The sequence below is a fragment of the Arvicola amphibius genome, chromosome 5 (assembly GCF_903992535.2).
Source record: "Arvicola amphibius chromosome 5, mArvAmp1.2, whole genome shotgun sequence".
In the NCBI taxonomy this organism is placed as follows: Eukaryota; Metazoa; Chordata; class Mammalia; order Rodentia; family Cricetidae; genus Arvicola; species Arvicola amphibius.
The window spans coordinates 83351884-83364060 of NC_052051.1; the positions used below are offsets into that span (position 1 = coordinate 83351884).

The 12177-nt window shown below is 53.2% G+C and overlaps 1 protein-coding gene across 5 annotated transcripts in view; it reads left to right on the forward strand.

Annotated features, from left to right (window-relative positions):
* The first annotated feature begins 298 nt into the window (after positions 1-298).
* Positions 299-12177, forward strand: part of Dgkz (diacylglycerol kinase zeta) — a 31070-nt gene continuing 19191 nt past the window's right edge. For 2 of the 5 annotated variants that reach the window (XM_038329641.2, XM_038329647.2), the window contains exon 1: positions 299-474. In XM_038329641.2, the coding sequence (XP_038185569.1) occupies positions 299-474 (176 nt within the window). Of the gene's footprint in view, positions 475-2305; positions 2572-12177 lie in introns of those variants that run through there. The other 3 variants (XM_038329644.2, XM_038329645.2, XM_038329643.2) reach the window with 2 other exon arrangements.

Below are 12177 nucleotides of genomic sequence, written 5' to 3' on the forward strand. Positions count from 1 at the left end.
AGGAAAGGAAAGGCATACTGGAGCTGGGGTGCAGATTCCAGCCCAGGCAGGTCTAGTGGCTGCCTGGCAGCTTTTGACTCTTGTTTGGGGTTCTCTCTTGACTGCTAGGCTGGGCTTGTCCCCACCTGCCCCCTGTACTCCCATGCAGCTCTGTGCCCTGCCAGTCTTCTGCCCCAGTCAGCGGAAGGCGCCGACAAGCCCTGTGGTCCTCGGCTTGAGCCTCCAGCCGGCCTCTTGCAGCCCCCCCCCACCCCCCCAGTCAGGAAGTGCGGAAAGAGGAAGAGAGTCGCTGGGCAGGATGAGCGCACTGGGGGCTGGCCACAGCGCCGGGGGAGGCTGCGATGTGGCTGCAGCTCTGGGCCCCGCGAAGGTCCTGGGGACGAAAGAAGCCGAACTGCCCGGGTCACTGAGGCAGATGTGGCGCTCCCGCTCCTGGGATGTGCCACAGATCCCTGCTGAGGTTCCCCAGACACAGTAGGTACAAGGGTGGCCTGGGATGGGCACAGAGACCTCCATCTCTCTATGCACTTTCTGACTGGTGTGGAAGAATGGCAGAGGTGGGCTCACCCGTCCATTTGCCAGTAGTCCCATGGAGGCACAAACGAAAGAGGTTTGAGGGCAACGTTGATGTTTCCAGGCTTGGAGTAACACGGTACAGGGCTTCACTCCAGGATAGGAGCTGAGGGGAGGAGAGAAGCCCTCCCAGCACCGACTGCAGTACACTGTGTGATGTGCTGCTGGAGTTTTCCCAGTCCAATGCAAGGCCTGAGTAAACTCCACGGGATATCCAGCTGCCTCCAGCTTTTCCCATAGAGCTTGGTGATAACCACCCGAAGACTTCCTCAAAGAAAACATATGTGCCTCAGGAAGCCAGGGCCAGGCTGTCTTCCATCCTAATCCCCATCGCTGGCTGGAGATCTGGAGTCTGGCTTCTCCAGACCTAGTGGAACCTGTATCAGAGAGGGTTCTGGGCCTCTGGGTGTTGGCTGCTGCTCAAAATCACGGGCTTGTTTGGGGGTCGCAGTCCCCTTGCTTTGGCTGTTTGTGGAAGGCTCAGCCTGGAAAACAGGCTGTCAGAGCCCCAGAAGAGAGGGTAAAAGTGAAGGAGACAGGATATGGCTTTCTAGAAGGGAGGGCACACTGAAACAGTAGGCATCAGGGTGGCATGATTTGAGGAGGAGGTGGACCAAGGCTTCCAGGCCTCCCATAGCTCTGCTGCATCTAGAGACCACCTGAGTTGTGGATCCCCAAACATGTGTGATGGTGTGTCTCCTGGTGACTTCTGGTTCCAATTGGTCTCATTTCTGGAGGAGAATGTGTGTCAAAACTGAAGAATATTTCTGGATGTGTGTGTATGAGGGAACGTTGAGGTCCTGTAATCGTTGCCCTCAGAGATCCGTGTGTAGGAGATATTTTGTTCACTATGGGTGTTTATGGGAAGGAACATGTAGGTTGACTGTTATCCTTATGTGTATTAGAATGTGCAGGAAGTACACAGGGCATCCCTATGGTGTAAGAGCTCAAGTTCATGTTGGACATTGTGCTGGGGAAAATTCATACATTAGGAATGGGTAAGGGACTGAAGCCATTGTGAGCAGCTGTGGAGGGATGACTTTGTCTGAGGAACACTGAGGTTCTTTGTGAGTGTGTGAAGGTCACTGAATGACTTTGGTGTCTTGAATGTGAGAGGAAAGTGTGAGTCCAGTAATGACTGAGGGTGATTAAATGTGAGGGGCGTGTGTGCTGTGTTCAGGGAGAGCCTTGTGTGACTTTTGTTGTGGGTGTTCTTTCGGAGAGCCAAGGGGGTAAGAGTTGGAGGGCGCCACGAGTGGCTGAGTGGGTGCGAGAGAGCAATATATAACTTGTGATGCGGGAGGAGGGGTGGTGACAGCCGCCCTCGAGTGTGTATACTTTGGTCATGTAGGTTGCTTGAAGGAGGAGGACTGAGGGGAGCGGGAGGAGATCAGACATCTGGGAACAGCTAGAGCGGCTCGGGCCAGGAAGTCGGTCCCCTGCCGGCGGGCCGGTCGCCGAGCTGGGGGTGGGTGGTACCTCTGTAAGTCCCGCCTCCAGGCCGCCCCGACCGGCTGAGGCACGGCCTGAGGCCGACAGAGGGCGCCGTAGGGCGAGCGCGGCTGTGCGGCCGAGGGGGCGTGCTCGGCGCGGGCGGGCAGGCAGAGGCCCGGCCAGCTATGCGGGGTCCTGCGGCCGCGGCTGTCGGCACTTCCTGGAGCGGAGGCCGCTTCCCCGGCACCTGGGAGCGGGGCGCGGGGACGCGCAGCACAGGGCGGGCGGAGCGCGCGCTCGCCATGAGCTCGGCGGGCGGTGCGGAGCGGGCGTGCTGAGCCCCGGCCGCCGGCCCGGCATGGGCGTCTCCCGCGGGCCCACCGCCGGCCGGGGCTAGGGCCGGATGGAGCCGCGGGACCCCAGCCCCGAGGCCCGGAGCAGCGACTCGGAGTCGGCCTCCGCCTCGTCCAGCGACTCCGAGCGCGACGCGGGTCCCGAGCCGGACAAGGCGCCGCGGCGCCTGACCAAGCGGCGCTTCCCGGGGCTGCGGCTCTTTGGGCACAGGTGAGCGGGGTGACGGCGGGACTGGCTGCCCCGGCGTGGGTGTCCAAGCGCCCGGCACAGGCGGCCCGGGTGGTGCGCGAACTGGCACCGGCTGTGTCGTGCGCTTCGTCCTTAGTGCCGTGGTAGGGTCAGCTCCTAACCCTCCCGCAGGGAGACAGAGTCTCCCCAACTCCTTGACACCAGCGGTCAGGAGCCCTACGACTGGCGAGCAGCACTCCTTTTTGACAGTCTTCCTGAGCCTTTTTTTTTACCAGCGTGGTGGGGGCGATCACACCCCCCTTCGTGTTCTCTGGAACCTATCTGCCAACTACCACTGTTTGGCATCTGCTGATTGTGGTCACCGTGATTTGCCAGAGCACATGGCTGTCTCCAGGTCACTGATTAAATTACACAATGTTTTAAACTTCTTGGAACAGTGGGTGTCTAGCGTTTTGTTCTGCTTTACTCGTAAATAGCATGAAGATACCCCTTCTCCCTCAGCTAAGCAGTCAGCATCTCTTCCCCCACCTTCTTCCAGTTTTTGCTTTGGAAAAGGACGAAGTGGGCTATAGTTTTGAATCAGGGCTGGCTGTTGAGGCTTCATCTTGCCCCCTTCCAAAGCACTCCAGATATCACCATACTGTACCTGTGACAGAGCTTTGACCACGTCTGTGGTGGGAAACTGGGCGAGGGTGTGGAGAGAGTGAGTGCTGGCATTTCATGGCATGTATGCCCATATGTGCCTACCCGAAAAGCCCTGGTAGAAGGGACCACCAAGGAGTATCCTACTTAGCTCTCAGATCGATTTCTTTCTGACCTCGGATTTCTTTGGTGGCTGAAGAGCTTGCAGCCAATCAGCTAAGGACCCTAGAGCCTTAGCTGATTGGACTCTGACCTCTTGGACTCTGCCCAGGGCCTCCTTCTTACTTTTTGTGTCTGTTTAAGGCTTTGCTGTATTTGGCCCCTTCTGAGCTTTGCCTGGGCCCTTTCCAGGGTAGATTTACCTACTAATAACCTGTGTGGTTTTCCTCTGCTGTGTGGGTGGTGTGCCTGTGGTGCTGATCTATGCCCTCTGCCTGGCTTACCCTAGCCAGGGCCCTGCTCTTTGCACCTGCAGTGTGTTGCTGATCTGGATCCTTGCACTGGCAGATGGAGCTCAGTAGATTTCTGTGAAGCCACGCAAGCTCAGTATCACATCAGACAGGGCAGGCACCCACAGCCCTGCAAGATCAGAGCAGCTGACACCCAGCTCTGCAGGATGTAACCTCCAGTGTTCACAGGCTCTTGCGGGGGAGGGGCTCCCCTGAAGGCTTCCTGTTGCTGCCCATGGGGCACCAAGTGTTGAGTGCTTCTGACCTGTGGCTGTGCCCGTTTTGAAGAGCATAGGCTTGTGGATGCAGGCATGAGCTTTGGGCACTTTCAGCAGGAAGAACAAGCAGAATGATGAGTCCCTTTATATAATCTCTAAAATAAGCAGGATAGGTTCTATTTTTCCATTTTTATAGATGAAATAAACACAGTATCAGAAAGGAGCCATTTGTCCAGAGACACAGCACATAAGAGGCCGAGACAGCATTTGAACTCAGGTTGGTCTGATTCCAAAATCCACATCCCTTTCTCTGTACCGGGATCCCAAACACAACATCACAGAGGCCCAGGGGAGCTTTAAGAAAGTCGGATTCTTAGATCTTACTATTGGTGTATCTGGTTCTTCAGCTCTAGAAGTGAGCCTGGGCATTTCTCTAGAGCTCACAACTGGAGAAGTACAGGATCACACCACTCTGGGATGGGAAGTGATTTTCTAGGATGCTTATTGAGAAGAAAATCAGAACACCTCTAGAAACATAGATGCAGTGGCCTGAGCTCTGGAGCCCTGCACCAGGGCAGTGTGCTCTTAAAAAATGAAGAGACTGGGAGATGCTGTGGGGGAAAGGGTCCTCTGGCAGACCAGGGAGGCTAGCCTCCGTTCCCTTCATCTGATGCCAGGTGACAGTGGGAATAGATGTTTGGATTAGTGCCTCTGCTTTGGGTTCTGTCCTTTTAATGAATACTGCTGTCATCAGTGCCCAAGATGGAACCATTCTTCCATCTTTTCCCAGGCTCCATGCTTATTTATAACCCAGCTCTTGTTTCTCCTTGGACTTTGTGTTTATCACACTGCTTTTATCACCCCACTCACACCTTACGCCTTGAAGCTGAGGGGCCTCCTAAGTGAATGGGCCAGAAGACAGGTCCACAAGTGACAACCAGCTGAGTGGGGACTGCTCAAGCCATGTTGGGCGCTGTATTTGGACCTTGGCTCACTTAGCAGTTTCTGCTGTGGGCTTGGCGGGGGTGGGGGTGGGGCACATGTGTGTCACTTGTGGTCAAGTCAGAAAGAACAGTATCTGTGGTGTCTTCCTTCAATCCTACCCCTGCCCTATACGGTTGGCACCACTGGGTTGGGATCTGGGGAGCACTTTGCCATCTACCTCTTCTTAGTCCAGTGAGACACAGAGCTGAGCTATAACTTCCTCAGCATACAGAGTCTTCCCACCTCTGTCTCCATCCCACCCTACTGCTTCATGCTGGGAGCCCTCGGCTCCCCACTGGAGGAGGGACAGGTCTGCTGGGACCCCGGGTCATCTGATTACCTCTACCCTGTGGAGCTGGTGGAATCTTTACACTCAGGCTCTCTGAACCTAAGGGTTGGTCAGTCACCAGTGGGAGGACAGTTTCCCGGAACCAGTCCAGGGTCTAAGGAGAGGGATCGACTCATCCTCTGGCCTTTTGCCAGCAGCTTGGTCCTAGGCAGGTCACTCAGTTTGTGGATTAGCTGGTTTTGCACCCCAGGGGCGTCAGAAAGTGCCTGGCATCACTCACATGTCGACAGAAGGAGCTTTGGCCGTCCAACCCCCTGGGAGCCGGAGCGTCTGTTCTGCCATTCCTGCCCTTCATTAGTCTCAAAGTCATCAGCTCCCAGAGGGCAGGAGACACACCTGTGGAGCAAGTTTGACACAATAGGTCTCATTTAGAGGCCGTGCCACCTGGGGCCTATGAGCATAGTCCTGAAGTCAAGGCTGGCAGAGGTGCCTGCTAAGCAGCATGAGCAGAAAGAGCCCCTGTTTGGGGTGGTTTTGCAATGAATGGGGAGGGACGAGTTGAGGGATGCCGCTCTTTCAGAGGTAAGAACTCCTGTCCGAGGCGCCAGGATGTCTGGGGGCAAAAGGAACCTCTCTGAGTGAATCAATTGTGTTGCTCAGGCTATTGCTGGGAACAGCCCAGGTGGCTGGAGAAGCCTTGGATTCTTGCCAGTTTGGAGAAGAAGGGACCTCAGTGCCTCAGCTGGGTGCACCCTGCTCTCTTTGCTCCTCATACAGCCCTGTGCCCAGGTATGGAGCTGGCTCCTGTGGGAAAATGAAGGATGAATTCTCCTGGTCCCTGTCTACTGCCACATGGACCAGTTTCTGGCCTGCAGGTCAGGGGAGGGGATGGGCAGTTCCTGTCATTTTGTCACCATGGAAAAGGCCAAACCCCAGCGTGTGGACTGACCAGGATTTGTACTTACTACAAGAAAATATGAGAGAAGGTACCCTTCCAGTCAAGGACAGAGAGAGGACTCTGATCCCTGGCAGAGAAAGCCTAGGCTTGGGACCTGGGGCTGGGCAGGCCTGCCCCTGTCTTCCTGGAAGCTTTTCCAGACTTCTCCATGTTCCCCCAGAGGGGAGGAGGTTGATGGGCAGGTTGGCTAGCTTTGAGACTTGGGCTGAGCTGGTCCCTGAAAGAAGTACTGGTCCCTTCATCTACTATAGTGGGCCAAAGGACTTCAAGGTCCTTGAGCTGACCCAGGAACCTGCCCTGCAATATTACTGTGGCGGCAGCAGGGGACCAGGACTACCGTGGGGAAGGCTGCGCCAGAAAAGTTCCCTTCTGCCAGGCTGTTGGCACCTGCTGTGTGTGGACCCAGACACCTTCACTTGGTGAGCTACCTGAAGACTCCAGCTACCGAGGGAAACCAGGAATAAGGGGTGTGTGTTTTCATATCACTTGGCTCCACCCTTCTAGGTCCCTGAAGGCCGAGGCCCAGAGAAACAGCCTTGACTCAGCTAAGGTCTCACAGCCAGCTAGGGTCATGTGTATTTGTGCCACATCAGGACCCCCAAAGCCTTACCTGCTTCTGAGATCCTTACCTGGCACTCCTAACCTGCCTCCCACCTCCTTCCTGCCCTGTGTTATCTTAGGCCGGGGACCCTGTGTCTTTAGGCCCGGGGCTCTCAACCTGTGGGTCCTGACCCTTTCACAGGGCTCGACTAAGACCATAGGAAAACACAAATATTTACAACTGATTCATCACAGTAGCGGAATTATAGTCAGGAATAATTGTAAAATAAAATAATTGTATAGTCGGGGTCCCACAACATGGCGGACTATATTAAAGAATATTAAAGGATATATAAAAGGATATATTAAAGCGTTGGGAAGGTGAACCCCTGCCCTAGGCTCACAGCTCCCCTCCTTCCTGGAGCCATTCCCGGTACTTTGTCTCAGCCTCTACCTCTGTGTTTCATGGGAGGGCCCTGGGTGTCCTTGGGGTGCCAATGTCCCCCGTCCCCTTGGCCCTCAGCCTAGGCGGGAAAGTCTAGGCCAGAACATGGACCGTTGAGGACCTGTGAGAGCGGTGTGTACACCTAGAGCTGTGCTCCACGGGAGGGAGGGTGGACGAGGGAACTGAAAAGAGCACTCATGCTGTCCCTCTCTGCTCACTGTGTCCAGGGGTTACCCAGGTCATCTTTCTTCTGGCCATTAACTACAGGCTTCTAAGCCCTCCAATGGCATAGAATCATCACTATAGTGGCCTGGGTGATTTTTTTCTTGTTTTTTGTTTGTTTGTTTTTTGTTTTATTTTGTTTTGTTTTTTGAGACAGGGTTTCTCTGTAGTTTTGGAACCTGTCCTGCAACTAGCTCTTGTAGACCAGGCTGGCCTCAAACTCAAAGATCCTCCTGCCTCTGCCTCCTGAGTGCTGGGATTAAAGGCGTGCGCTACCACCGCCCGGCTTTTTGCTTCCATTTTATAGATGAAAAAGACCAAGGCTAAGAAAGGTCTTGAAGTCCACCCTGGACCTCAACCCAAAAGCCTTGGCACGGTACCTGACGGCCGTGCTTACTAACCCTTCGTGTCTATCCATCCTTCCTTGCAGAGCCTCAGGAGGCCTTAGGTACTCTTTGAGAGGTTGTACCTCACAAGGAGTTGCCATGGTGCATGAGGTCCTCAGGGTCCCTTCAGCAGGAGCAGGCCAGCTGTAAAGATACTGGGTGGGCAGCCTGAGCCCAGAAAAAACCCATCAGGGTGCTTGATGGCTGAACCTGGAGAAGAGGGATCCATCTGTGATCTTTTATTAGGTGCCAGGGGAAGAATATTCAGAGGTTAGGTTCAGAGGACCCTGGGGTCTGTGAACAGCCTGAGGAAGAGAGTGGACCCCACTTGTACCCAGAACTCTCTCCCTCTATTTGCAGAGATCTCCTCCTCCTCCCTTCTGGCAGAGTGCCAGTTCAAAGCTCCCACAGAAAGGCCTCTCCCCTGCCAGGGCTGAACACCATCATAGCACATGCCAAAATAGCTGTCTGGGAGCCTGGGCCTGCACCACCCACGCCCCAGCATCTTGCGGGTTAACAGCTTGCCTGTCTCTCTGCCCCCCCCCTTCCCTAGCTTGCTGACATTTTACAGAGAGCCGGGGGTGGTTGTGAAAGGGGCAAGTTGGTTCCTGCTCCCGAGCCCACATAGACAGCCCACTGATACAGCCTGCTGCTGCCCACCTAGCTCTGGAAGGCATCCTGTAGGAGAGCCCTGCTGTCTGACCTGCTGGGAAGATGAAGCTGAGGCCTGCCTGTTATGCCTCAATATGAGTGACACATTGTTGAAACCAGACGGGGAGACCCAAGACAACACTGGGCAGCTGGCCACTCTCTCACAGCCTTTTTTAGTTTCAGTGGGGTTGTGAGAGAAGATGGGGGTTGAGACAAGGTCTCACACTCTATAGCCCAGACCTGTCTTAGAACCCTTGGCAATTCTGCTGTAGCCTCTTAAGTGGTGAGATTAGAGGCGTGAGCTGCCATGCCCAGCTCTTCTGGAAATCTTTTAAAGAGACTAAGACTCCTGTGAGCCAGCACTAGGGTTTGTAGACAGGTCCTTGTGTTTGCACGCTTTCCCGAGCTCGGCATCTTTCCAGATCCTGTCCGCTTTTCCCTTTGATTTGAATGGTGTACCTTAGTCGGGCATAGTGTTACATGAATGTCATTTAGCACTTTGGAGGCTGGGCCAGGAGGATACTGAGTTTGAGGTCAACCTGGGCTACATAGCCAGACCACATTTCAAAAAAAAAAAAAAAAAAAAAAAAAAAGGATAATATGGGGGGTGGGGTTGGTTTATTTGTTTTGTTGGTTTGATTTGTTTTTTGAGTCAGAGTCTTGAACCTCTGCCCTTAGCCTCCCAAATGCCTAGGTATGAGCTGAACACGTTTTAATCTTTCACCATTGCTTGTGGCCACCAGAGACACCTGTGCATGGCTCCCTGAGTGTTCTCTACACCAGTGTTCCGTCCCTGGCCCACGTATCTTGACTTAGATTGATGTTACCAAATTGTCTTGTCAAGCAGTTACCCTAATTTTTGGGCCTCTGGAGGTATTTCCTTTCTTGAAGCACTCATTAAACCAAGGAAATATTTACCATGAACTCTCTCTTTCTAGCCCACAGCAGTCCGCAGAGCCCTTGGAGCCCCAGTTATCAGATGGGGAGGCTGAAGCTCGGGCAGGTGAAGCACCTTCGCCTGAGGTTGTAGAGTTGGTCAGAGGCAGAATGCTAAACATTTCCGAGTACGCGGCGGCCGGCCACCTTTGTTCTGGCAGAGTTCTTGCCTTAGCAGTAGGAAGAGTCCTTGGTGGCGTGCATGGTGGCCTGGGGACAGGTGGGCCTCTGGGAGCAGAGAGCTATTCTAAGGAAGTCTTTAACGTGATAGCGGAGGCTTCTTTCTAGGCTAGGAGCCATCACCCACTCAGTGTTCTCTGACTTTGTTTATGAAACCCAGACAGCGGGGCTGGAACCCACAAAGTCACAAGGTGACAGTGGTCAGTGAGGTTGGGGGAAGAGAGGGGACTGTGTTGGATATTTTTTGGGCTGGGCTAGAGGATTCAGGTTGTGAGAGGTTAAATTTTGAGTTTAAGTAGTGGGTCCATCTCCTTCTAGCAGGTGGGGAATTGGAATTTGCTTCAGATACTTGAGAAGGAAATGGACCCAGACACAGGTGCCACAAAGGAGTCCCTTCGGGAGAGCTGGAAGAAGACACATTAGCATTCCCGTAAGGGGTCAGTCTCAGGGCTGCCTGTAAAACATGAGGTTTTTCTACCCAGTGCTAGAGCAGCAAGGCCTCAGGAGCTGGCCAGCCAGCCTGAAGCCTCTGCTGAGGAGGGACCATTCACTAGCTATCTCTTCTCTCTTCAGGCCATGCTAACACTTGGGGATGTGATTACTAGTGATACAAGGTCTCAGGACCTGTAGTCTCATGGGATGTAGCAGGTCAGTACTGTTAGCCCGAAATAACCAGGAGAGGGTCTGAGTGCAAGAGCAGCACATCCCCACTCTTCCAGGGGAGAGTGTCCGAGGGAAAATCTTATGGCAGAGCCAGTGTCTGAGCCAGCTCTGGTGAGAAGGAAGGCTGGAGAGATGGTTCAGAGTTAAGAGCACTGGTTGGTCTTTCACCTCAGTTCAATTCCCAGCAACCACATGGTGGTTCACAACCATTTATAATGAGATCTGGTGCCCTCTACTGGTGTACAAGCATACATACAGACAGGACACTATACATAATAAATAAAGATTTATTTTAAAAAGGTGAGAAGGATGAGGGGAGGAGGTGAAAATTTGTAAAATTATATAAGTTAATAAAAAAAAAGGTGAGAAGGAAAACAGAGTTTGAGGTTGGTAAGGAGAGGGACCTGGTCTCCATTAGAAAGACTCCATTTTAAAGGGGCCAAGCATAGAGGTGTCTGTCTGTGTGCCAGAAGCAACCAGAAGCAGCAGATAGGGGCTTGCCAGTGGGTTTTTATTGACACTCTGCCACTTGTCAGCTGTAGGCCTTGGGCTAGCCACTGCCCCCCACATTGTGCCTCACTCCCTCATCTATAATGTGAGGATAGACAATGGGGATCCATAGTACCAACTATTAATTCAGTCAGCATTAATAGGATAAGATTTGCTTAACCTGGTATGGTAGTGATTGCCTGTGATTCCCAGCACTTGGGAGGTAGGGGTAGGAGGATCCGAAGTTCAGGGTCATCCTGTGCTATATGAGACACTGTCTCAAATAAGTAAATAAATCATCAGTGGTCAAGTGAAGTATATATTTGTTAAACATATAAAAATAGGAAATGGGCTAGAGAGATGGCACAGAGGTTATAGGTACTTGCTGCTAAGCTGATGAGCTGAGTTCATTCCCGGAACTCATATGGTAGGAGAGCCAACTTCCAACAGTTGTTCTCTGACCTTTACTTGTGTGTTATGGCATGATGACATATGTGTACCCACCCACATTCATGTGAAGACTTGTGTGTGCTCACATACACACACACAAAATTAATATTAATTTTTTTTCAAAGGAAAATAGGAGAGAAAGCTGTTAGCTGCCAGGCCCAGGTTCTTGCCAGTTGTCAGTGGGGAGCACTCATGCAGAAGTGAGTGCTCCCAGATGACTCTGGGGACAGCGGGGGACTGAAGAGGAAACTCTACTACTTCTCAGACTCTAATGTGTTCCCCGAACATGAATGAATAAGCTAGGGACATTTCATCAAGGAATTCATTTAGGGTCCTGGCCTAGCCCCCAAGCATCTGGGCATCCCCTCCTCCCACTACTGTCTGTGGAGTAAGCAATGGCTTCCCCACCCAGAAAGGGGCCTCCAGGTGTCACTTACCAGATCTGCTGAAGAGGAGATGTAGGTGGCCACCAAAACAAAGGCTGTTGCCATCCTCTTGTGCCCAAACAAAGAGAAGTGGCCTGGGCCTGTGGCCAGCCCTTGGTGGGGTACCCAGGAGGAAGCGCTTCCAATCCCTGAAAGCTCTGATCCCTCCCCCCACAGAATTCCCTATTCCTTCCTCCTGAGCTGATCCACAGTAAACATAGCTCCTTGCCAGCCCTGTGCTGGACATACCACACCCATATAAACTTACTAGGCCCCACCCCCAGCAGCTGGTTGCCTGATGGAAGAATAAGGCATGGGGACCTAAGAAAAAAGGGCCATCCAGGGTTTCTGCGGCTATAGAGCCAAATGAGTGCTCAGCTGGAGTGGGGTGGCACAAGTGAGCAGGGGAAGGGAGGTGTGCCAGGTGTAGGGACATGGCACTGGAGGTTGGCTCCGTTTGTCACACCAAGGGAGTTAGTGCATGGTGGCTGTAAGGATCCACCCTGAATCAAGGTTCTCTAAGTGTGGCACCGCAGACTGTGGACAGAGCAGCTTCCTAGGAACCATTTCTGAGTGTCCCTGGCGTGTTCCTGTTCACTGTGCTGCTGTCCGGGGCATTCACAGCCACTAAAGCCTGCTCTGTGTGCTAATGCTTTAGAAAACAGTAGAGAGACTTGGGTGGGGAGCTAGCTCCCATGGC